The sequence below is a fragment of the Lepidochelys kempii genome, chromosome 1 (genome assembly GCF_965140265.1).
Source record: "Lepidochelys kempii isolate rLepKem1 chromosome 1, rLepKem1.hap2, whole genome shotgun sequence".
NCBI lineage: Eukaryota > Metazoa > Chordata > Testudines > Cheloniidae > Lepidochelys > Lepidochelys kempii.
The window spans coordinates 131,878,347-131,903,905 of record NC_133256.1 but is presented as its reverse complement, the minus strand read 5'-3'; the positions used below and the strand labels follow the sequence as shown (position 1 = coordinate 131,903,905).

Genomic DNA, 25,559 nt, shown 5'->3' with positions numbered 1-25,559 from the left:
TCTGGGTTTTCTCAAACATTTTCATTGCGTGGACCACATCTTAAGAGAGAGACTGGCTTATGATCCACCTCCCTGCACATGATCAGGCAGATCACCTCTCCCCCATCCTCATTTATAATCATGAAAGAGCCCTGTGCCAATTACAACAATTGTGACCATGGAAAAGTAGCAGTAGGAAAGTTTTTAGGGTAGGACGTTCAAAAGAGCTCAGTGCTATCCTAACTCTGCTCTACCTGGAATCAGGAGTAAAACTCCAATTGATTTCAATGGAAGCAGCTAGGCTGTCCCATCTCTTGAAAATCCCATGATTAAGGTACCTGGAGTTTCGTTTAATGGAGTTTAGCAGTTCAAAATAAGGAGAGCAGGTACCATGTGACCCATCAGCTCCTTATGGGCCACAGCTGAGGAACATCCTATTACATACAAAATAATCCTAGTACCATAACCCTGGCCATAAGCAAGGGAGTGGATGGCTCCAATCAAATGAGCATACACCAAATGGCTCTCTGTGTATAGAGAAGCTTCTACATTAATGGTCTGATTCTTCCCTTCTTCTGTATTAGTCTCACTGAACTCATCCCAAAGTTTTATTCTCTGCCTATCACATCCTTGATGTGTATTTTTAGTATGATGGGCTCATTACTAATATGCTGAAGGATTTAAGGGGCAAAATAACTAATTCACCATAAAAAATAAAATTCTACCAGCTAGATGTTTCTGTAGGTTACAAACACACATGCAGCTAAAATATCCTGTAAAAGCTTTAAATAATCTGCTCAATTTATAGTCTGATATTGAATGGTGAAAAAGCAGTAGTACTGTATACATAATGTTTTTTCCTTTTGGGGGTGCGGTAGGGGATAGTTTTGTTTTCCCTAGACCAAAAGTTCTTGAGTATTTTAAACCTTCTCCCCGTAACTGGAACCTTTTAAAATCTCTCCAGTCTTCTACTTGTGGGGCTCCTCTACACTTAAAAAGTATACTGGATTCGTAAGGAACATAGTGTTCTTCCCTGGGATAAAATTTGGAATTTTATTATCCTCAACAGGACCTATAGTTAACAACATACATAATCATCTAAGCCTTAGAAGAACCTTGTCATCGTTATTTAACACTTACCTTGAACGATCATCTTGCAATATATTTACCACTGTTTGAGTAAAAGAGATACATAAAACTTTGTTCTCATACCATGTTGCAGTTCCAACATATCCCCTTTAACTTTGTTGTTGATCTTAATGGCAGCAATGAGTGACGGCTAAAACTTCCAAAGGCTATTTCCAGTAGACAGGTTAAAAATAGTCTAGTTCTATTATACCCATAATGCCTTGTAAACAGTGAACTGAGAACAGCGTACGTCCAGTGCTATAAATCCCCTCTGAGCTTATGCTGCCCATGGTTACACAGATACAATCAGGTCCCCACGCTTCTGCAGCATAGTGATCCCCATGTGTATTGTATATTCATTTTCAAATTGAATGCATATTCTTCCGAAGAAAATGTCCTAGTGTGGCTTAGTAATAGGTCTGTCAAGCTAGGAATGGAACGCAAAAATTAACTTATCCTGTAAATCTTACTTCTGTTTGAAGTGATTTCCATCTAGGAACTATGATGCTCAATAAGTTGTTAAAGAAGTAAAAGTAGTAGTAAGTAGTATGATGACGCTGTCTGCAGAGCACAAATTAAACCTTAGCAAGGAAATTTTGAACAGCCTTTTCTCTTCAGAGAAATTGCTCATCATAATACAAAAGTAGCAAATAAGCCCAGAAAAGATCTTAACCGTGACCCTCTGATGCAGATGAGAGCTTGTTTTCAAGGGGAGGTATTAGTGCTAAGGCTTCAGGACTTTATTCCCATACATGGCACTCTGGATCCATTTCAAGCCTTCAGGGTAACCTTTCTGGACTGATTGGTTTAACTATTAGATGAAAGTTTATTATAGTGATGTCATCTAAATAATGCTCTACAGCCCACGAAATTGCTTTGTAAAGGTATTATAATGACTTATATGTAATTATTTCAAAAACATCTTATATTGTGGGACATAACAAAGCTCTATTTGTATTTATAGTAAATTATTTTATTCTGTAAAAGAAATACTTTCCAAATAATACAAATGACACAATTGTACAAAACTGTGACAAAAACAAGAGAGATGAATACTGAATATTATAACTGATTACCACATCAAAAGAGTACTCGTTACAGCAGTCAATCTTGGACTCTCAAAACATTCTGGTGATACTGTACCATTAAAAAAAACAACAACAGGAACATTCGCCATTAGATACCGCACTGTTATTTCCTAGTCTAGGTATAGGACAAGTCTGTGACATCTCAGATATCACAGTGCGTACCTGTTGGTAAATACTGCCTTTTTAATGGCAATCACTGTAAAGGAGACAGATCTATTTCCTCTCACGCACTGGGACATTCAGGTAATGAGCACTTAAAGAGTTGGTGTTCTCAGACTTTCATCCCAACACAGACTAAAACATTGGTTTTTAGTTATTTATTTTAGTAAGTATTTATTTTTGTTGGCTTATATTCTGTTCATTTTTTGAATCTCTCTTATTCAGGCTTGAGACCCTTATCTACAGCTACCAATACCACTGTGAAGAAAAGAGGCTTGAAAGCAGTTAGTATGATAAAGCCAAATATTCTTTTTTCATGCCAAACTGGATGAATAGGAAGCTTACAAACACTATGTCAGGTAAAAAGGAATATAATTTAAAAACACAAATGTCTGTGTTACTAATAATGTTCAATTACTAATCTGTTTGGGTTTTTAATATAACATACTTTTGCTATTTATATTCTGCTTACTTTCCACAGCTTGGACAATGAAAATAGACCCAGTCAGTTTAACTTTTACGTTCTCATACTCTTACATAATGCTACAGTACATGAGTCCTAACACCGCAGGGAATGTTTACTTGTTTCTAAAAATAAATGAAAACAAGCTACTGGTCAGAGATTTTGCAATTTTGTTAGCTTTTTACAAAACCTAAATTTGGGGCCAAATCTGTCCTGACGATGTCCCTTGAACCGAGAGAGACCTTGATTTTCACACTGGATGTTCCAACATTAGGTTAAATAAGTCTTGTGTGGGGTGCCCTTCTCCTTAGGTAATGCACATTAGAAAATATTAGAAACTGCCTATAGTAGCTCAGTAAGAAGCATTTTTACATACTTGCAAGATGCAAGGACACAAAACTGGCATTGTCGGGAATTTAGGGTGACAGTCCTATGTTAAAGCAAATGGTAACAAATAAAATCATTCCTGGCCAAGTTGTAGTTGGCCCAGCTGCCAACCAAGTGAGCTATTTCTTCCAGAGTTATAAGCCCTGTTTCTGAAAAGCATCAGGAAAGCAAAAACTTACACATGTGCCTAACTCAAAGCACCTGCTTAAAAAGCTATGCGCATGTGTTTAACCCCACTTCTGAATAGGGATGCTTTCCAGAATATAGGACTTAAGTACTTCCTGAATGGGGCCACAATCTTTAAAACTACTCGGATGCTATATTCTTTTACTGGTTTTATTAATATGGGAAGTCCCCTCCCCCCCCATTTCCATCTTTATTAAATCATAGCAAAACAAAGACCTGCCACCCTTTTCCTTTCCCCCGTTTAAATTGAAAATCTAATTAAAAATATAAAGATACATTAAACACAACTGAAATGAGAACAATCTGTTAGTGCACAGTAAGAACATGCAAATGAGTTCTGCAATGTTGAATGGCATTTTTAATCAGTATTAAAAACATTGCAGGTGATAATATTTTGCTATAACACAGACAGTGCTAAAGAATACAATTTACATGATAGGATACAGATAGTAAAGCTGATAAAAGTGACAAATTTAGAACATAGTATTTTCATTTCAGGTATCAGAAACAAAACCAGCTCAATGGTTCCATTCTACTGTATGACGAATACTGAAGAACAAAATTTCAGTCTTAAAATACATCTTAAAGTAGGTATTTTCCTTCAAGGAAAAATGTGCTATAAATAAATTACAATACAGTGAATTTGCCTGAACTCACTTTGTTTCTGTCTTCCAGCCTTTAAATCAAATAAAACAGCATAAAAACTGTACACACTCTTAACAGGATAGCTGATCTTTTATAAAATAAGTTGTCTTCAGAGATGTCAATTTCACAACAAGGAAAAACCAAGCCTTGTTGCAGTCACTATTATAAAATATATATATGTGTGTGTGTGTGTGTGTGTGTGTGTATATATATTTATATAATTTTTTACTTTTACTTTTTTTACGTTTTTATTTTTTACAAAAGGTGTATATTAATAGTATTTTGCACAAACTTTTTAAAAGAAATTTAGCTAGTCTAATAATTTCATTAAAATAAAACAGACAGATAAATACTTCATGTTTACAATGCAACCTGTTACACATCATCAGCTGGCAGAGGAGGTATGTTAATCCTTGGTCTTGTAAAAAATGCTATCTTCTCTCTGTCATTGAAAAAATAGAGATAAAAAGTAGTCAAACAAATGCTTATATACAGACTTCAAGAAACTGAATTTGTTTCAATCTTTATTTAGCTCATTAAATTCTTCAGATCAAATATTTATTGAGGTGTTTATAAACATAGTAAACCGGGCTCATATTGTATAGCTATAATAAATAAATAATAATAAATACCACCTAGCCCTTTATATAGCACTTTTCATCAGTAGCTCTCAGTGCTTTGCAAAGGAGGTCAGCATCATAGAATCAGTCTTTTGGAAGAAAAAAAAAGAACTAGTATCCACTACTAGCTATACACGATTGAACTAAATGGGGAATACAGACAAATTCCTCGACAATATAAACCACAGACACTATTACTTTTTGGATGAAAGCTGCCCCAGAGTACACAGAACCACACAAGGCTCTACACATCGGCTAAGCCTTGCATAGTTCCTCTTCACTGGACAAAACTGCACTGTTTCAGTTTTTACTGACAACACATACAGAAAGTAACAGACTATTTCTGGATGCATTCATATCTAAAATAAGGAAATTCTTATTCTTTTCACTTTTTTATTGAGCAAACACCACAGACAGCAGATTAAATGTGATTAGAAACTATCCATGGTTTCATCTCTGCATACCAGCCTGTATATTTGATTTATTTCCTCCCTGCCTTGTGTTCCCCAATATGCAGGATTTAAGTTGGCTTCATTATTACAGGAATTAGAGAGCTATCAAAAACCAACCCTGCAATTTCTGCTCTCCTGAGGTCCTGCCTGTCAGCCTAGGAGAAAGGGATTTTTGACAGCATCTCCCAAATGAAAAATGAAATTAAAGACCTGATTCATTTAATTTTCATTTAAGCCTTCCTGTTACCATTATAGCACAATTTTTCAATAATTACAATCAATAAAAAGAGTTTCTAACAACCAAAGTGTTCTGTGAGCATCTGCCTAATATGAAACACTAGCTGTGTTTTCCTACACAGTCATTGCATTGCAAGCATTTACTCTTAAACACTTCATGACATGGAGTACACATATGAATATACAAAACAAACAGCTATTTTAATACTAACAGTCAGAAAAATCATCATCTGAAATGCATGTTAATATTTACCAAAGTCACTGGTAAGCAAAGTTTAAAACTGTATATTTGACATAAGAACTGTAAGCAGAGGAGGAAGGGATGAAGAAGGATACAAAGCACAGAGATTTCTGGAAAGAGCAGTTGGGAAACAGGACTTTGGTTTGAATAGTAAGAACAAACAGTTATGGGTACAATGCTGTTTACTAGAGTACATATAGAACATTAACTAATCGACTGTGCATATAGGGATGCAACTGGTTCCTTGGAGAACTTAAACCATGTTAGCTTGGAGCCCAAAGAATATGGTGGTGTTAGTAGCTGCCCGAATTAGAATTATAGCCTAAAAATGTGTGTACATAAATTTGGACATTCTCTTTTTGTACTACAGCATTTTTTTATTTGCACGTTGGGTGACAGCGCTTCTTCACTTCGGTTTTTAGTCTTTGTACCATGAATTGCTCAAAAGAAAAGCACTCTAATGAAGACAGGCCCACATCAATATATAAGTAAAGGTTATAGATACATAGGACACTGCACAGTGAAGCTAGGTGGTTTGGAGCTACTATAGTAATACATTAGTACATTACAACCAACAGAGACCGGTAAAGATTAAACATGTGCTATTTTCAATACAGATGTTATTGCTTACCTAAAAGTCTGCACCTGAATAGGCTCTTTCTGGTTTTGTCCACGCAGTAGGTATACTTCTTTGGATGCTTTCTTTAGCATTTTTTCAGCTACTTGTTCTTGGTGATGTTCAAATTTGGTCTGTCTTGTCTGAAAAGTATTAAAACCAAACTAAAAATGAATAGCTGGAAACATATGGAAATGAAGACATCTGTTTAAATAATATGCTTTCCCACTTCATCTCAGTGAAACCAGCCAAACACAAGGTCTGAAATAGCTAGACTCCCCAGAGCCACAGGACTGTTTTCGTCCCTAATGCTCCTGAGAAAGATGTGTTAAATTCCACGTAGTTTACTGTATTTCGATCTTTCAAATGAGACCATAAACTAGAGATTATGTGTGCTCTATGTGGGCACTGAAAATCCAATGGCAATTTTTTGTAGTTTGCCCCAGCATGCTTTGGTACACTTCCCTTTCCCATCAATGGGAATTACAGTATGCATACACAGTAAGAGGAAATTATGCAGAACACTCATTTATGATAAAATATCAAATCAGTGGATATTCATCCAGAGGCCACGTGGGGAAAAATGCATTGCGATTCCCCTACTAAATATCTATAACTTACAGAAATATCAGAAAATGCTTTTAAAAATACCAGAAAAATCAAACTTTTGATGGAGAGTTTTAATGTCTCAGACACATTAAACAGTTCCATCCTCCAGTAATTGTCACCAATGTGGTATTCAATAATGATCAATGAACTGATGTTTTCATGAGGGTAACAACAAGGGCATCTGGGGTGAAATTGTTTATTTGAAATCATGTAACATTATAGAGGTCCATTCATTTAACTTCAGCACTTCCAAGGTATACTTACCATCAGGCAGGCTTTAATCAAGGGTTCTGAGTATGCCCAACATAGAGCCCAAGAAACCATACCTGTCTCTCTGCTTCCTTCAACAAATTTCGGAATCGTTCGTCCCGAAGGACCCAGTGGGGAAGATCAGTTTGCCCTCTGAGTTGGGCATCTTCCAGACGTTGCTTCAACTCTCTCAAAACACATATCTCCTCATTCAGTTGTCTCTGTCTAGTTCTGGATGCCTGGAGATCCAGCTCCAGGTCTAGGGATGTCCTTGCCATAAGCTCAGCCAAAGAAGATCTACAGGACTGCTGGATTATTATAATTCAAATAAAACACACAACAGAGATGTTATTCAGAACATGTTATATTGATATATTCTTAGCTGATTCAGGCAGACATTTCATGCATGTCTTTAACTCTTCTGGCACGGAAGTTTTGGAAATAACGTACCAATCTCACTGTGACAAGACTAAACATATTTTGTATTTCAGGTATACTATTTCAATTCGTGTTTGATGGCAGATCCAAATTTTGGTCTCAAAAAACTAACCACCTTTTCCAAGTAAGATGTCTTAGTCCATAAATATGCATAGGGTTGTGAACCAAGTGTTCTTATTTACATACCTTCTGCTGCCATCATGAAATTCTTACTGTTAAATGATGACTTCAGGAATAGCTTTCAGCAAAGGGTGATGTACAAACTACACCACTCAGGAGTAAACTCAAAATGCATTGTGACTCAGGAGACACATCCTGAGTAAAAACTCCTTCCAAGCTTCCTCCTTGCTCTGAAGGTGGTAGCAATTTGCTACTCATCTCTTCCAGCAATAAGTTACGACACCTGCACTGGCCAGAAAGTATGGGGGATGAAAACAAGGCTCCGCACACTCCCTGCCCCCCTACTCTGGTAAGAGACTAAAGGGGCACTTAACCTTGCTTACTTCTGAACACCTAGGACCAAAGTCTAGGTGGACCACAGAGGGTTGTGACCGGGATTTCTAATTGGTCTCACCGCACTTTGTGGGTATGCAGCCAAGCACAGTCTTACCGATAGCATTTTAACACACTGGAGAATTAAACCAATCCATAATCAGAATTGATTTAAATTGGTCATTAGGTGACAAGCAAGTTTTTGCAGTTGTTTATGACTGTATCTCAAATATCTGTCTCTTCTCCTAAAAAAAACCCAATTAATTTATTACATTACAGTATCAGATGCTTCATAAAAATTGTCTTAAATACACCTTTGAAATCCAGGTCAAAGTACTGCTGCTTCACTTTGTAAAAAAGGTCTCAGCAGAGAAAAATCCACATGCTCATATACTGTAGTATACCTGCTTATAGCGCAAAGTACGCCTTTCCAATGTATTGCGGATGAAGGGTGATTTCCTTGGCAGGGTTGAACTGTCACTGTCACTACGATACAGCTGATTAAAAAAGATATTAAACATAAATGGACATTTATTCATGGTTGCTTTGGAATCACAAATGTTACAAGCTTTTAATTGGAAACAATGCTAGACAACAGAATACTTTTCTAGGACACTTGGGATTTACTTACATTAATGGACAAAAGTTCTCAGACTGCATCATAAATTCATACTTGCCTTCACTTTAAAAAAATTCTGTTGTGCAGTTTCTGAACAATGTTTATTTGTTAAAAGATGGTGCACGTGCTTCACTATGTTTCTTTTTAAATTGCCAACAGATTGTTGTGGTTGGCAACAGTGATCTACCATCAAAAGTGTTTATTGTTGTGTATAACAAGCCAATCTCCTTAGCGTATTTGCAAGAAGGTGGCATGTGACCAGGATTCATCACTGAATTTGGTCCGCTGGTGTCATAAATATAAAGGGAAGGGTAAACCCCTTTGAAATCCCTCCTGGCCAGAGGAAAAATCCTCTCACCTGTAAAGGGTTAAGAAGCTAAAGGTAACCTCGCTGGCACCTGACCAAAATGACCAATGAGGAGATAAGATACTTTCAAAAGCTGGGAGGAGGGAGAAAAACAAAGGGTCTGTGTCTGTCTGTGTGATGCTTTTGCCAGGGACAGAACAGGAATGTTGTCTTAGAACTTAGTAAGTAATCTAGCTAGGTATGTGTTAGATGATGATTTCTTTAAATGGCTAAGAAAATAGCTGTGCTGAATAGAATGAATATTCCTCTCTGTGTGTTTTTTTGTAACTTAAGGTTTTGCCTAGAGGGATTCTCTATGTTTTGAATCTAATTACCCTGTAAGGTATTTACCATCCTGATTTTACAGAGATGATTCTTTTTTACTTCTATTAAAAGTCTTCTTGTAAGAAAACTGAATACTTTTTCATTGTTCTAAGATCCAAGGGTTTGGATCTGTGGTCACCTATGCAAATTGGTGAGGATTTTTACCAAACCTTCCCCAGGAAGTGGGGTGCAAGGTTGGGAGGATTTTGGGGGGGGGGAAGACGTTTCCAAACTACGTTTTCTCAGGAACCCAGATAAAGTTTGGTTGTGGCAGTGGAAGTCCAAGGGCAAAGGGTAAAATAGTTTGTACCTTGGGGAAGTTTTAACCTAAGTTGGTAAAGATAAGCTTAGGAGGTTTTCATGCAGGTCCCCACATCTGTACCCTAGAGTTCAGAGTGGGGAAGGAACCTTGAGAGCTGGTTAGATCATTAGCTTTCCCAGCCAAAGCTGGGTACTGACAGCGAGCGCGACATGAACAGTGATCCATGCCAATGTAAGGGGACTGTTGGCCCCTTACTGAAAGTTAGTGGGTTTTTTTGGCCCTCTCCCAGTATCAAAAGAAAGGGCCAATGAGAAATCAAGACCCTGAGACAGACAATCCCCAGGGCCAATGCTCCAGGTCAGTCTGATTGACAGGGCAGGCCAGCCAATGAGGGAGTTGGGAGTCCAGGGTCCTGTCCCTCGGTGTGAGCTTCCAGGAGCAGAGTGGGTTGGAGGCAAGGAAAGAGCAGCAGCCAGAGCCAGAGAGATCCAGAGAAGCAGCCCGGAGAGCAGAGCTGGGAGGCAGAGCAGCAGCCGTGCTGAGGCAGAGTGGAGCTGCAAGTGGAGCAGCCCGGAGCCGGGTGCGGTGAGCAGCTGGGGAGAGTGAGGGGGGACCCTGGGCAGGGGGCCCAGCGCAGGGAGACGCCCGTGGCCAAGAGGCCTTGCAGGCTGGACTTGGGAGGGGATTGTAACCCCGACGGGGGCAACGCTGGGAAGAAGGGTCCTGCCACCTAGAGCCTGAGGGCGTGTGGCCACCCCCAGAGCGAGTGTATCACCACAGCACAGCCACGGCCTGGGAAGGCGGCCTTGGACATGTGAGGAACAGACTGAACTTCCTGGACATTCCAGGGACAGCTATTTGTGGTTCCCCCATACTCACAGGGTAGGGTTATAAGTTTTCCTTTAACCTTTCCCATATTTTCCCTAATTTTTTTTAATTAGTTGCTATTTAATAAATCGTATTTGCTTTGAACTATATGCAATGACCAGAGGGTCAGGGAAGCACCCAGTGCAGAGAGAGCACCCCGGTGTGGGGCACTCTATCCCCGGTCCTAAGTGAGCACAACAAGGTTGGGGGGGTCGAGCCCCCCAGGAAACCTTGCCCCGGCCTTGTTGGGGTTATGGGACTCTGCCGCACAGGAGAGTGGAAGGGGAGATAAGGCAGGCCTCTGTATAAAGGGAGTGGGAGTGAGGACTCAGACCTTTTGCTCACCAATTCCATCAGGGTGGTGTATGAGCCAGGAAAGTTCCTCACAACAGTGGGACTATTCCCCCACTTACACCAATGTCACTAAATTACTAGCTTTTCAGATTCAGTGAGGTGTCTGCTTTAAACAGTATATATTAAAATAGTATCTAGCATTACATAGTCCTTCACTTTGGATAGAAACGTGCAGCAATTTTATCTGAGCCTCTTGCAGAATGCGATAACAATGCATTTTCAAGGCGTGTCAAGTGGCTGCTATGTGAGTTATTATTTGTATTATGGTAGCAAGAAGGAATTCTGAACAAGGATCAGAACTCCACGATGTTAGACACCAAACAGACAAAAAACAAAGAAAAGTTATGTTATGGAAGTCAGCAGTATCTAGCATAAGACTCCAAAAGACTATTCTATCATTTAATTCTTAGTATTTTATAGAGAAATAGGTTCCTATCAGTGAACTCTTTCCAGTGATGATAATTTAATGCAGTGTAGAATTTTTGGCTGAACATTAAAAAAAAATATAAATCCTAAATCGTGTAAATATTATGTAAGTATTGAAAAAGCACACTTTAATACACTTTCTGCTTCTGAACGTAAAACCACAAACAATTTCTACTCACTCTGCAAACATACTGACTTCGTGCTCCAGGTGAGAAGGTCTGTGATCGAACAATAGTGCTACTACGAACAAAAGCAGAACCACGGGGCCTTCGGCAGGTTCTCTCTTTTGGAAGAATAGCGACTTCTTCTGGGAAGAGATCTTCTGTGTTAGTTTCTTTATCCACCTAGAATCACAGCCAAAAACAGTACTTTTACTCCACTGACCTCTTCTACAACAAAAGCAGAAAAACTTGTTAGTTATGATCTAGTTGTAATTAATATGTCCAGTGCATGAATCATCTCTCATTTAAGAAACCATAATTCTAAAACCACACAATTCAAAATAGTGGGACTGGTTTGCAAGTGCTAACAGCCTTTCTGCTGGGCCTTAAACCATAAAGAGATTAACATGTAGCATTCTGTAGCCACATCACCAAATCTGCTGGACTGGACAGCTGCCTAAGCTCTTACCTCAATGGATGGAGAGAACTAAATCACTTTTCAGAAAACTGTGCTGATTCTCGGGAAGGGAGCAGCCCCGCCACTAAGTCAGTACAAAGGTAGGGAGAGGAGTCAATCACGAGGAACCCGGAGACTTTGAGGATATCACAGAAAAAATCAAAGCATTTGGAGATTCTGAACATATAAGTTTTGAACCAAGCCTCCAAACTTTTAGATGGCTCACTTAACTGTTCTGTATTACCCAACCACAATGTGACACTGAATGGTGCACCACACTCTGACAGGACAAGTTTCTCAGCACGTGTAAATAGATGTAGTTCCATTGACTTTCTGTGAGTTTCCAGAAGCTGATTTAAATGACGTACAGCCTTCAACACACCAAATTTGGTCTGAAAACCAGCTACGTTTATTTTAACACGGTGAAAGTAAGGTAACAAACTTAACCTTTCAGTTTTTACATTTTAAAAATCTTCCACGAATGCGACATTGGTATGAGTATTTGCATTTGGGAATGGCCTTCTCCAAAACACTTCTAGGAAACACAGTTACTGAGTGTAAGTCTATACTCACTCATTATGCAGGAGCAAAAATATTTTACCTTACGAGCTGACAAAGTGATTCTGTTCAACAAGAAACTGGACAAGTATCCCATTATAGGAAGTAAAATTAAGAGACAACACGCAGTTTTCCCCCAAAAGTAACTAAAAAGAGTAAGTTTAACAACTCAATATAGAGTATGATTTTCAGCATTGCAGACAACAATAGGTCAGGGTTCTTGATGCAGCTCTGATTTTATTTTCTGACCAAATGACACAAGTTCAGCTAGTGCCAGTAATGCACAGTGCGCTAGGCATTTGCCCGTCTTCAAGAGTATAGTGTTTTCTCTTCTTACCTTTAGGGGTGGAGGCTGCACTTTACCAGAACTGTATTGACCTGCCTGAACTGCAAACATATGGCCACGTAACGAATCGCCACAACATGCCTCTGGATAAGGTGGGCTGGTCTGAGTGCAATTACATCCACTGTCAACAGATTCTGCTTGCCAACTCCTAAGGACAGAACATTTCAAGGAACTTTCAAGAAATGTGATGGAACTGTGCAAAAATATATGCTGTGTTAATGAATTTCAACATCCAAATCTTCAAGGATAAGTTGCCTTTTAAAAAATTTTGTTCCTGCCGTTCTGATTCATTCCACTTGAATGACGTGATTATCCTATTTGGACCTCTAAGGTACACAGACAAGCCATTAATTTCAGATCTTTCATGTAAGAACCAGCTTTTCTAGTCATCCCAGCCAGTCACTTCCCAGCCTTGAAAAGAGCATTAAAATAAATAAAAGGACAAAATGCCTCTCAAACAACAAACTAACAACATGAAAAACAGTGATGTATAAAATAAAAGACTGCAAAGGTTGGATTATTTAGCTTGTAAAACAGAAGAGCAATAGGAGCACTAAGTGAAGGTATTCAAAATTATGAACACCATAAAGAAAGCGGCCAGTTCCTCTTTTTAAAATCTCTCTTATAACATGAAAAGAAAGGAACATTGTGTAATTAAAAGGAAGAAGAATATAGAACTCCTTAGTTATGCAGTTTATGAGGGCATTTTGTGATGTGATATTCAATATCAAGACTCTGTATAAAGTGGGCAGTGGGAGGGTGGTATCAAATCTCGCTGTTTGTTTTCTGAGGGATTCATCATACCATGTGGCTAGCTTTGGGGGAATACACTTTTTTTTTTAAATGGTTCAGGTCCATCTTTCCGGGACCTACCCCTTTTCTTAAATAGATATAGCTATACCAGATCAGGCTGCTGGTACAGTTAATCTGGTATAATGCCTCCAGCAGCAGATCCTTAGCCAGTTGGAAGTTGGACAATTCTTGACGCTTGCAATGTACACCCGATAGTATGAGATTTGGTTGCACATGTCATTATCTTACCTTGAATAACTCCAAGTATTGTTACTAGATCTACAACTATGCAGTCACTTTTTAAAGTCCAGCCACAATGTTTTTTGCTGAGAATTTCTGCATCAATAAATACAGGTTGATCATGCACTGTGTAATGAAACAGCCTCCCTCATGCAACTTTTATCTAAGACAATACAACCCTAACCTAAAAATATCTTTTTAATACAAGCCAAAGCAAAAATAAAAATGGATAAGCAATATTTAAGGGCCTCTACTATCCTTGGCATTGGCAAAAGCTTTCTTTTCTTAAAAGTGGGTCATTCCAGGAGGTGAGACTGAAAAAGTACTTGCTATATGAAAGGAGGTCCTAGTTTTGAAAATAAAGTTAAAGACTAACCTTTATGGTTAATTTGTTGGTAGGAAAGGTGAAAAAAATATAAGGTTTCTATAAGACGAAGCTAGTAACCTGCACAACTTTTTGATGGGAAAACAGTAATACTAAAATAAGTTGTTCACTTACTGACTCTTGAGAAGTAAGATTCAGCTTTAAAGTAGCTTCGCTGATCTAACTGGGATTCTCAGCCCATATGTCCCTAAAGCAACTAAAAGGGCAGAGGTCTTACAGACCACTCACATATCTCCTGCTCCCAAGAGGAATTTCAATGTTGTCACAATGTGTTTCAAAAATTGACAACCCTGGAACTCATACCACCTATCAGCTATGTTCTACACTCATATATAAAAGACAAATGTCAAAGCATGTCAACATATTTAAGGTGCTAACTTCTGAAATGCCCTTCTTTCAAAAGCCAGGGAAAAATAGCAAAAATCTTCATATAATATAATAGCAATAAAAATAGCAAAAATCTTTGCCCATGGATATGATGCCCCATTCTGCACACCTGCTGCAGAATGTTGAGACCCATAAATCTGAATGAGAAGCAAATACTGTACCAAGTACTAACAACAGAAAAAGCTGTGTGAGCTTGTGAAACAGAAGCATGATCTCATGAGTTTGCCATTTGAAGTGCAGGCCCAGATGAGTCACTCAAAACATATCAGACTGCACATTGCACTTTAATTCTATTAAATTGCTTACCTTCATTTAGCAATGATTTGGGTTATCCAAAAGCTAGCTCTCTATTTTGAGGACAATTAAATGCAGTTTAACTTTACTCCATAACAATCTTCTTGGTATTCCCCTGTTCCCCAAACAGCATAGTAAATTTTGCCCTCTACTGCAAAGAAAATCTTACCACAATTTTTGAGATGGGAGAAGTCCTCAGAACCAGATCTGGATGGATTATCTATTTCTAAAATGGGTTTTCTGGGAATTTCTAGGCTCCACCTCCTGGGTGTACTGATTTAGCAAAGTTGTGGGTGGCAGAGAGTGAAAGGATCCTGCTATAGTAATATATGCCTGGAAAAAGAGTCATGGTTTAGCACTTTCTAGCAGCTGGTATCTCATCAGGACCACAAAAGAACTGAACAGATTAGTCTGCAATGATGTAAAAGCAGAATGGAGCTGAAAAATAAAAGAACTAGCAGGTGAAGTAGCAATTCTGGTATGAAGGTCCTTAAATCTGAATGGCTGTCTAAGAAACAGAGGATTAAAGTTGGAACAAGTCTGCAGTCAAGAAAAGTGGTAACAATTCAAGAAAAAAGTAGTCCTTTTGTTACAATACAGAATCTCAGAGAAGTAGGACTCCATAGTAGCAAGGAGAATCATAGAATCATAGAATATCAGGGTTGGAAGGGACCTCAGGAGGTCATCTAGTCCAACCCCCTGCTCAAAAGTAGAACCCATCCCCAATTAAATCATCCCAGCCAGGGCTTTGTCAAGTCTGACCTTAAAAACTTCTAAGGAAGGAGACTCCACCACCTCCCTAGGCAACGCATTCCAGTGTTTCACCACCCTCCTAGTGAAAAAGCTTTTCCTAATATCCAACCTAAACCTCCCCCACTGCAACTTGAGACCATTACTACTTGTCCTGTCCTCTTCCACCACTGAGAATAGTCTAGAACCATCCTCTCTGGAACCACCTCTCAGGTAGTTGAAAACAGCTATCAAATCCCCCCTCATTCTTCTCTTCTGCAGACTAAACAATCCCAGTTCCCTCAGCCTCTCCTCATAAGTCATGTGTTCCAGACCCCTAATCATTTTTGTTGCCCTTCGCTGGACTCTTTCCAATTTATCTTCTTGTAGTGTGGGGCCCAAAACTGGACACAGTACTCCAGATGAGGCCTCACCAATGTCGAATAGAGGGGGACGATCACGTCCCTTGATCTGCTCGCTATGCCCCTACTTATACATCCCAAAATGCCATTGGCCTTCTTGGCAACAAGGGCACACTGCTGACTCATATCCAGCTTCTCGTCCACTGTCACCCCTAGGTCCTTTTCTGCAGAACTGCTGCCTAGCCATTCGGTCCCTAGTCTGTAGCTGTGCATTGGGTTCTTCCGTCCTAAGTGCAGGACCCTGCACTTATCCTTATTGAACCTCATCAGATTTCTTTTGGCCCAATCCTCCAATTTGTCTAGGTCCCTCTGTATCCTATCCCTGCCCTCCAGCGTATCTACCACTCCTCCCAGTTTAGTATCATCCGCAAATTTGCTGAGAGTGCAATCCACACCATCCTCCAGATCATTTATGAAGATATTGAACAAAACCGGCCCCAGGACCGACTCCTGGGGCACTCCACTTGACACCGGCTGCCAACTAGACATGGAGCCATTGATCACTACCTGTTGAGCCCGACAATCTAGCCAACTTTCTACCCACCTTATAGTGCATTCGTCCAGCCCATACTTCTGTAACTTGCTGACAAGAATACTGTGGGAGACCGTGTCAAAAGCTTTGCTAAAGTCAAGAATACAATACATCCACTGCTTTCCCTTCATCCACAGAACCAGTAATCTCATCATAGAAGGCGATTAGATTAGTCAGGCATGACCTTCCCTTGGTGAATCCATGCTGACTGTTCCTGATCACTTTCCTCTCGTGTAAGTGCTTCAGGATTGATTCTCTGAGGACCTGCTCCATGATTTTTCCGGGGACTGAAGTGAGACTCACTGACCTGTAGTTCCCAGGATCCTCCTTCTTCCCTTTTTTAAAGATTGCCACTACATTAGCCTTTTTCCGGTCATCCGGGACTTCCCCCGTTCGCCACGAGTTTTCAAAGATAATGGCCAATGGCTCTGCAATCACAGCCGCCAGTTCCTTCAGCACTCTCGGATGCAACTCGTCCGGCCCCATGGACTTGTGCACGTCCAGCTTTTCTAAATAGTCCCTAACCACCTCTTTCTCCACAGAGGGCTGGCCATCTATTCCCCATGTTGTGATGCCCAGCGCAGCTGTTTGGGAGCTGACCTTGTTCGTGAAGACAGAGGCAAAAAAAGCATTGAGTACATTAGCTTTTTCCACATCCTCTGTCACTAGGTTGCCTCCCTCATTCATTAAGGGGCCCACACTTTCCTTGGCTTTCTTCTTGTTGCCAACATACCTGAAGAAACCCTCCTTGTTACTCTTAACATCTCTCACTAGCTGCAGCTCCAGTTGCGATTTGGCCCTCCTAATTTCATTCCTACATGCCCGAGCAATATTTTTATACTCTTCCCTGGTCATATGTCCAACCTTCCACTTCTTGTAAGCTTCTTTTTTATGCTTAAGATCCGCTAGGATTTCACCGTTAAGCCAAGCTGGTCGCCTGCCATACTTACTATTCTTTCGAGAGAGGGTGGGTCATGGAATCCATGTGGACAACAAATCTCAAAGAACCACAATTATCGTAGGGTAAGTAACCGTTATTTGTTCTTTGCGTGATTGTCCATATAGATTCTATTCTTGGTGATTAACAAGTCATTATCTGTTCGTTTGGAGACCTACTTAACAGTGACTGTGAGACAGCCCTTCCAAAAAACATGCATCTGATTTGGAGGCTTCTACCAAAGAATAGTGTCTTGTAGAGGCATGGACCAAGCTCTATATAGTGCTCTACAAATTTCATGTACAGGGACATTGTTCAAACAGGCAGCAGAACGTGCCTGAGCACTAGTGGAATAAACTCTAATATGATCAGGTGGATCTAACCCAGCTAACTCCTAGCATGTCCTTATACAGTTGGAGATCCACTTAGATAACCTCTGTAAGGATATAGGATATCCTTTAGCTCTACTTGCAAAGATGACAAATAGTCTAAGTATGTTCCTGAATGATTTTGTCCTGTCAATATAAAGAGACAGTGCTCTTACTACATCTAGTATGTAAAGGCTGGCTTCCTCCGGGGCTAAGTGAGACTTGGGGGGGAAAATGGGAGGTGAATGGATTGGTTTATATGAAACACTGAGACAACTTTGGGCAGTAACTTGGAATGAGGCCTGGCAGTGACCCTGTCCTTATGAAACACACTGTACAAGGAGAACATGAGGGCCTGAGTCCACCTTACCCTGTGAGCTGAGATAAAGGATATTAAAAAGGCATTTTTAATTGATAGGTGGTACAGGATAGGATTGATAGGAACAGGTGGGCGGTGCTCCTTTCTGCCTGTCAGAGGATGCCAAGATAGCGATAGACTCATGAAAACTCTGAGAAGATCTGGCCTGAGAGCTCAGGGTGGAATCTTGGCTCTCCAGGCACTAACAGAGAGAGACTGACCGGATGGCTGAGGCCTTACAGTAGTCTTCCACTCAGTGTCTGAAGAGGCTCACATTGATCTCTTGAGGAGTGCACTTGGAGAAAGACTGACAAATGGAACATTGCCACTGGATGTGTCCCTCTCCTCTGCACAGTAGACACTGGGAGTGCCCATGTCAATAGACATCAAAATATTGTACAAGGGATAGGTCTTGAATCCTAGAGATTTCGCTTCTGCCACATTTCTATTACATATCGCTAGCCTAACTGAAGTTTTCTAGCATATGTGAATCTTATCTAAGAAGTCATTAACTTTTAGTAGTATATATATTGCCAACAGGCAATTAACTAAGATAAGTAACACTAGCTCAGTGTGCAGAGAAAAGGGGTTCCATCTCACTGCCACAGGTGATAAGAAAGAACTAAGGGATAGTTGGGCCCACTCTGCCCTTTATATCCTCAGATGGAGGGTGTGAGGACATCTAGGGTTGATACAGCCTGTTTGGACACTGCTGGCAAAAAGAATCCAATCTCATGTACACGGGGTATAAGCGTGTCAACAGTGGAATCCATGTGGACAACATATCTTCAGTAAGAACTTAAGCCCTCAAGTCACTCAGGCACTTCCGAAATGTTACCTTACATATGAATAAATTCAGGATCAGTTGAGTACTTCAAAAAGAAATCACCATAATAAGAAAACTCTCAAAAGCATGATGACTCTCTGCTGAGAATTGTAATCCAGCCATGCTGCATTTTACAAGATAGTTATGGGGTTTTATAAAATTCATTAAAATGCTCCGTGGAATCAGTGTTGTGAATGTCCTTAATTTTTGCACATTTCCCACCCTGTCCAGTTGATAGCACTGTATTGTCTCTAGTGTCCAAACTGGATCTTTTTGCTCTTATTGTAAATGAGAGTAGTTAGGAAAATAGAAGACTGTGGTATTGTTAATGTATAACAAAATCAATCCCTCCCTCTCCCTTCCACCAGAAAATGCATCCTTTTATAGGATAAACAATTCATTTCTAATTTTTATACAAGGTCATACATAAACAATTTAAACGTATAAATGTGTATGGCCCAATCCTGAACACACATGTATAGGTGTTTGCAAGGTCAAGACATGAACTATCTACATTTCAATTTTGTTTCCTCTGCAACATGCAGTTTTATTTCAACTTTCCTTCATGAATACAACAGAATTTTAATTAAAGTGCAAATTATATTCTAGAAAGTGACTGCAACAATGGCACTGCAGGGTTCCCTGCTTTCTGTTTCGCAATATCTCCATGTAAAAGGTACTCAGTTTGTAACAAAAAGTCATTTTCCACCCCCTTCCTAGCTGCCATCCCTGCAAACTCAACCTGGGATCTGAGAGATAAGTTGGGTTCCCTTCTGCCTGCACGTGATGATAGGCTATAATGATCTGATACACTGAATACAGGCAGGGAGCAGAATTCAGAGTAAGATCTGTTGTTTTTACAGTCATATTTGAGGACAGAACCACAGCGTAAACTTCAGCCAAGATCTTACAATTTCTTTCTGATCAGGGTTTAACCTAATATTTTTACCTCTCTGATACAGCTTCTGCCTGATCTTCCTTTCTTTCAATCTCTAGGATTTCCTCCTCTGTGTACTCCAGTTTCACTCTCTCTTCTGCCAGCTCTCTCTCCACTGCTTCCAGCTGAGCTGTGGTCCTAGCTAATAGGGCTGTCACTGCATCCTGAAAGAGAAAACGGGTTTCAAATGAAACAGCTTAAACCAGGACTTAGCTTTTATGGAGTATTCAGAATAAAAGAAGTGTGTCCTGAATCATGACTTTATACTCACCAGGTGACCAAAACATAAATGCTGTTCAGTCACTGGAACGCTCCAGAGAGGTGGCAGCCTTTCATTGGGAAAGGGTGAATGTTTTACATTTATTTTAAATAGCAATAATAGGATTAGAGTTGAGCACTAGCATAAGTGCTTGCAGGATCTCAGCCTTTATTCTAGCAAAGTGTGGAAAACTGGATAAGATTTGTGATTTCTTTTAAAGATATTGCAAAATGTAAGATATTTTCAGATTCTTGAGGAGTATCAGTGTATACAACTGGAACAAAATACAGCCTAATATTAGTTGTCCTTCACAGAGAAGGGAATTAACCAATTACAATGCAGTGTTCCCTACAATGAAAACGTAAGTTTGATACTTCTATTTTATAAAATACTTTCAAAATACTGTTTTTTAAATCATCATCAAATACTGCAATTAACAGAACACAAAGCACTCTCCCATATTAGAAAGCTATATTTTCTACTAAAATTCAGTGGTTCTGAAACTTTGTATGACCATCCATTTTCTGCAGCCTAAATGCTGCAGATGAGTTGAACAATTAAGCACATATGATGAGCATTGTATTATAATAGAAGAAACATTCATTTTTTTTCTTTTGATGGTAACCCCTCCAACAAAAACAAAGTTAAAATTTCACCTGTGTGTGCAGATAGTATACAAATTCCACACAGGAACAAACAAACAAACTTGTAGAGGATGAGGTTCCACTTTAAGTTAATACCGATTTCACTGGCCATACCGATTTCACTGTAGCTGTATTTCCAGAACTCTGTGGAGTGCTTTCTTCACACTGGTTTTTCTCCTTCACCCTTTGTGGGTCTGAACCAGTGAATATCTGGACAGGATACCAGTGAAGCTGCATCTCAGTGGAACTCTCATGATCAGCCAGGCTAATCTGAGCGATGCCCTGTAAAAACGATAGGCCAAAATGAGCAAAGAATATACTTCCCATTCACAGAACTCTCTCATTTAATAGAAATACTGCATCAAAATAGTACACGTTATGGGTGACCAGCAATGGAAAAAAGTATAAAGTCTCCCTTGTTTTACTTATTTATGATGTATACCAAAAAACAAACAAACAAAAACAAAAAACACCTTTCTTCCCACACCCCAACCCCACAAAAGAGAATTTTTTTTTTTTAAATTAAGAATCTAATTGCTAAGTTTGATGTTCCTGAGGTTTACTGGATACTGTGTTAGAAAGCTCAGTTCTTTATCTTTTACAAAGACAGCTTTTCGCTCAAGTGTTAATTCATATATTTGAGTTAAATTGTCATTAACGAAAAAATTAATCTGAATAAAAATCACTACTGTTCTCAGTGAATCGAGTCTTCCAGCGGTGAAAAACAAAAAAAGATAGATAAGACCAGAATTGCTATGTAAAAAACAAGTAGTAAAAGCTTTCAAGCTTTCCTTATACATCATAAAGAAGCCAAATTGGAAATAAACAAAATTTGTTTCCTTTGTAAGTCACCTTTAGAAGTCCCAAAATTCAAGGGGGCAACAAAGAATGAGGGATGAAGTGACCCTAATTAAATGTTAGCCTAATTCACCCATCTGCAATTTATGCCTTTATCTAGCTAGCCATGGGACTTTATATTTCTATTCTATGAACCTACCAGCAGGGGTCTCTTTCATTGAAATGGGTTATGTAAAAAGTATGGCTTAGATCTCTCACAATACAGGTTGGCTGAAGAAGTGTATCTAACAGTACAGTAAGTTAGTAAATGTGTTCAGAAATTGTAATTTAATTTTAAGCAGATTTTAAAAAAAAAGACTTAATTAGAAAATGTGTAAAGTATTTATTTTATTTGTTTCCATGCCAAAAGTTCCCTAAGGCTCTGTTTGAACAAGTGGACAAGGGACAAATGATTGCAATGAACAAAATAAAATAACATATTGGGAAATAAATTATGGAGACTATAACAATTTTATGTCAATATTGCATACCACAAAGTAAGACACGATTCATTTGGTATATTTGTTGCATCATCCAAAAAAAAGGACTGTCTTGTTCCATAGCTGATATTTATTTTGGCTCAATATTAGAGAAAGAAACATCTTTTGCAGATACTGACACTAAACATCAAAAGGTGGAGGGTTCTATTAGAGAGGTTTGTATTTGTTTTTTAAAGACACAAACATTCCTCCAGAGTAAGCTCTGATAGAGACAGATTAGTTAAGTCAAACAAGGACTGCAAGATGGAAGCTATACAATAACTTTCATATCTTTACTCTTTCCTATATCCGTGAAATATAGGGCTACTTGGGAGAACATTTCTTAGATTCTCTCTCTTGCTTAATCAAGGCCCAATTGAGCTTTGAATCTTTTCTGTGGGAAAATCACTAACTGGGGTGGTACAGGTGAAGCGAAGGCAGCCATCAATGGTGGCACAGAAAGATGAATAGGATACATGGATCAAAGGCATGGAGAAGGCTGTAATCTTCTTCTTGGAACAGTTTTCGGAATGATAACACAGGAGATCACCACTATGAGTATGAAGGACCAGTTCACAACGAAAAGAGTATATAAGAAAATCCATTTTCAGGCCACTAAGAAAGGATGACTTGTATGCAACACTTTGAACTGTTCTTTTGTCAATCTTTGGTGGCAGCAGCAACTATAATTCTTTTACTTTTTCCAACACAATAACTTTTTAAGTAATAATATATTATTAGTATTCTTAATTGACCAAGTCTCACAGGAAGCTGTGGACCAGCATTCTATTCATTTTAATAAGGCTCTGCATTGAAAAAGTGATGAAATACAGACAGTCCTCGGTCTTATGACACAATTGGTTCCTGAACATTGCGTCGTAAGTCAAAACGTCGTAACTCGGAACCGCAATCCACACAATTGCGGGACCAAGTGTTGTAAAGTATTGTCGTAAGTCAAATCAGGGTGTCAATTCAGAAGTATTGTAAGTGCCGTTCGTCGTAAGTCGAATGCTGTGAAGTCAAGGACTGCCTGTAACACCACAAATATACAGCAGGTAATATTAAAATTTTGGCATTCTCCAAGACAGGGGGGGGGCAAACTACAGCCTGTGGGCCGGATCTGGCCCATCAGGGCTTTGGATCTGGCCCATGGGATTGCCACCCCATAGCGTCGCGGGCCCCACCACTGTTCCTGGAATCGGCCGGCACCACGTCCCTGCAGTCCCTGGGGGAGGGGAGCCAGAGCGCTCCGCGCGCTGCCCTTGCCTGCAGGCACCGCCCACCGCCGCTCCCATTGGCCAGGAACAGGGAACCATGGCCAATAGGAGCTTGGGGGAGGTACGCACAGGTGAGGGCAGCATGTGGAGCCCTCTGCTACTCCCTCCCCCAGGGGCCATAGGGACATGGTGCCAGCCGCTTCCAGGAGCAGAGCAGTGCGGGGCCAGGGCAGGCAGGGAGCCTGCCATGGCCCCGGTGCGCACAGCTGCCACCCCGAAGCTGCTCCAAGTAACCGGCGCTGGGTCGGAGCTGCACCCCGAACCCCTGCTGCAGCCGGCACCCTAACACCCTGCCCTGAGCCCCCTGCCGCACCCCTCCTACACCCCAACTGCCTGCCTTGAGCCCCCTGCTGCAGCCCACATCCCTGCTGCACCGAACCCCCTGCCGCACTCCTCCCTGCACCCCTGCCCTGAGCCCCCTCCGCACCCTCTCCTGCGCTCCAACCCCTTACCCTGAGCCCTTTCCTGCGCACTACATCCCAACCCCACATTCATGGCCCTGAATGCAATTTCCTCACGCAGCTGTGGCCCTCGGGCCAAAAAGTTTGCCCACCCCTGCTCCAAGATCTGTAATACTCTATTTTTAGCTAATTTCTTTGAACATTTAGAGAGGGATTTTCAAAAGTTCCTAAGTGAATGAGAAGCACGAGCTCATTGACTTTGAAAATGGCTTCTGAAAATCCCATCCTTAAATTATATTTAAATTACAGGCAGTCCTCAACTTTACGACGTTCAGCTTATGACGAACGGCACTTATGACACTTCTGAATTGACACCCTGATTTGACTCATGACAACTGGTTTTGACTTTACAACGCTGGGCCCTGCAATGAAGTGGATTGTGGTTCCAAGTTATGATGTTTCAACTTATGACACAATTTTCAGGAACCAATTGTGTCGTAAGTCCAAGGACTGCCTGTATTTCTTGTTAGTTAGACAGACCTCAGACAGACAATTATACCAGTTATTCTTGTTATCTACATGGAAAAATACCCCTGATGATGACTACTCCAAAAAGATGCTCTGTATCAATACACTCCCTTCAGATTCCAGCTACATTTCTCTTATGCTTCAGAAAAAAATTAGTCCTTTTGGTGTCCTTTGCTGATACGGAAGTGACTTTTATTAAGGAACTTAGAGCACACAATATCATTATTTTTTTTTCCAGGAAAAATGGACCATTTACCAAGAGTTCTTCTTGCTGCTGGTGGTCAACTGAACAAATATACAGCTGCAGCGATTTTAATTTCAATGCACTTGAATGCACCGGGATTCGGAAAACGTCATTAAATATTAACGGGGTTTGGAATTCCAAAGCTCTAGAGCAGTAAGTGGTAGGTGTGCCTGACTCCAGTGGAGGTAAGTAAACTCGAACATGTCTGGGAACAGAAAAACAAGCAAAAACCAGCACAACTGAAATAAAGAAAGCTAGGTTCAAATTATTTTTTAAGTTTCTAAAATTTAAACTGAACAATAAAAATAAATGTAATTTCTACATTACCGACACACGCTTGCAACTCTTCATTAATGGAGTTTAGTCTTGCATTCGTTAAGTGAAAAAAACACAAGGTTGAGCAGTTCTTCCACTTTCCAACTTTACTGATTAACCCGGAGACATTACAATATAGCTCTTGTTATTGTGTCCTGTTGACCCCCCCCCTCCCTGCCCTCTTGGAGTTTTGCTGGAGAAGTGAGGCAGGAGGGGAAGAAAAGAAAGGTCACGGAGGGTGCCTTACGATTGACAATCCCTTACCTGCTTCTTTCACCGATGAAACTCCAAGCCCAAATTAGTAGTCACTACCTTTTAGGATGACCGTCACTATACGTGGCTCTCTTCAGAGACTATGAAAATCTCTCTCATTACATAGGAGCATGCGTTAAACAATACAAGATGATCCTTACATCCCCTTCTATTCCCAAGAAAACCAAACCTTTGTATTCTATGTATGGCAGCAGACTAACATTAGGACAGTGACCCAGCTTATTTTGAATTATTTTTAGCTGTAGCTTGGAGGAGAGGGGAAAGAACAAGCTTTATGATCAAGAGGCCTTATGTTAATTTAAGAATCCCATTGGAATGATTTACTTTACAACGCTCATAACAGTTCTACAGTACTTAAACTTTCCAAAGTTTTCAGGCAAGTTCAT

General features: G+C 40.0%; 1 protein-coding gene across 1 annotated transcript in view; it reads right to left on the bottom strand.

Annotated features, from left to right (window-relative positions):
- Positions 1–2,092: 2,092 nt before the first annotated feature.
- WWC3 (WWC family member 3) overlaps positions 2,093–25,559 on the bottom strand; it is a 171,612-nt gene continuing 148,145 nt past the window's right edge. Inside the window, exons 15-23 of the mRNA XM_073354676.1 lie at positions 24,598–24,790; positions 20,934–21,101; positions 19,929–20,080; positions 12,701–12,857; positions 11,367–11,531; positions 8,394–8,486; positions 7,137–7,367; positions 6,217–6,344; positions 2,093–4,477 (exon numbers count right to left, since the gene is read on the bottom strand). Coding sequence (XP_073210777.1) covers positions 4,411–4,477; positions 6,217–6,344; positions 7,137–7,367; positions 8,394–8,486; positions 11,367–11,531; positions 12,701–12,857; positions 19,929–20,080; positions 20,934–21,101; positions 24,598–24,790 — 1,354 coding nt within the window. The 3' untranslated portion in view covers positions 2,093–4,410. The remainder of the gene's footprint in view (positions 4,478–6,216; positions 6,345–7,136; positions 7,368–8,393; positions 8,487–11,366; positions 11,532–12,700; positions 12,858–19,928; positions 20,081–20,933; positions 21,102–24,597; positions 24,791–25,559) is intronic.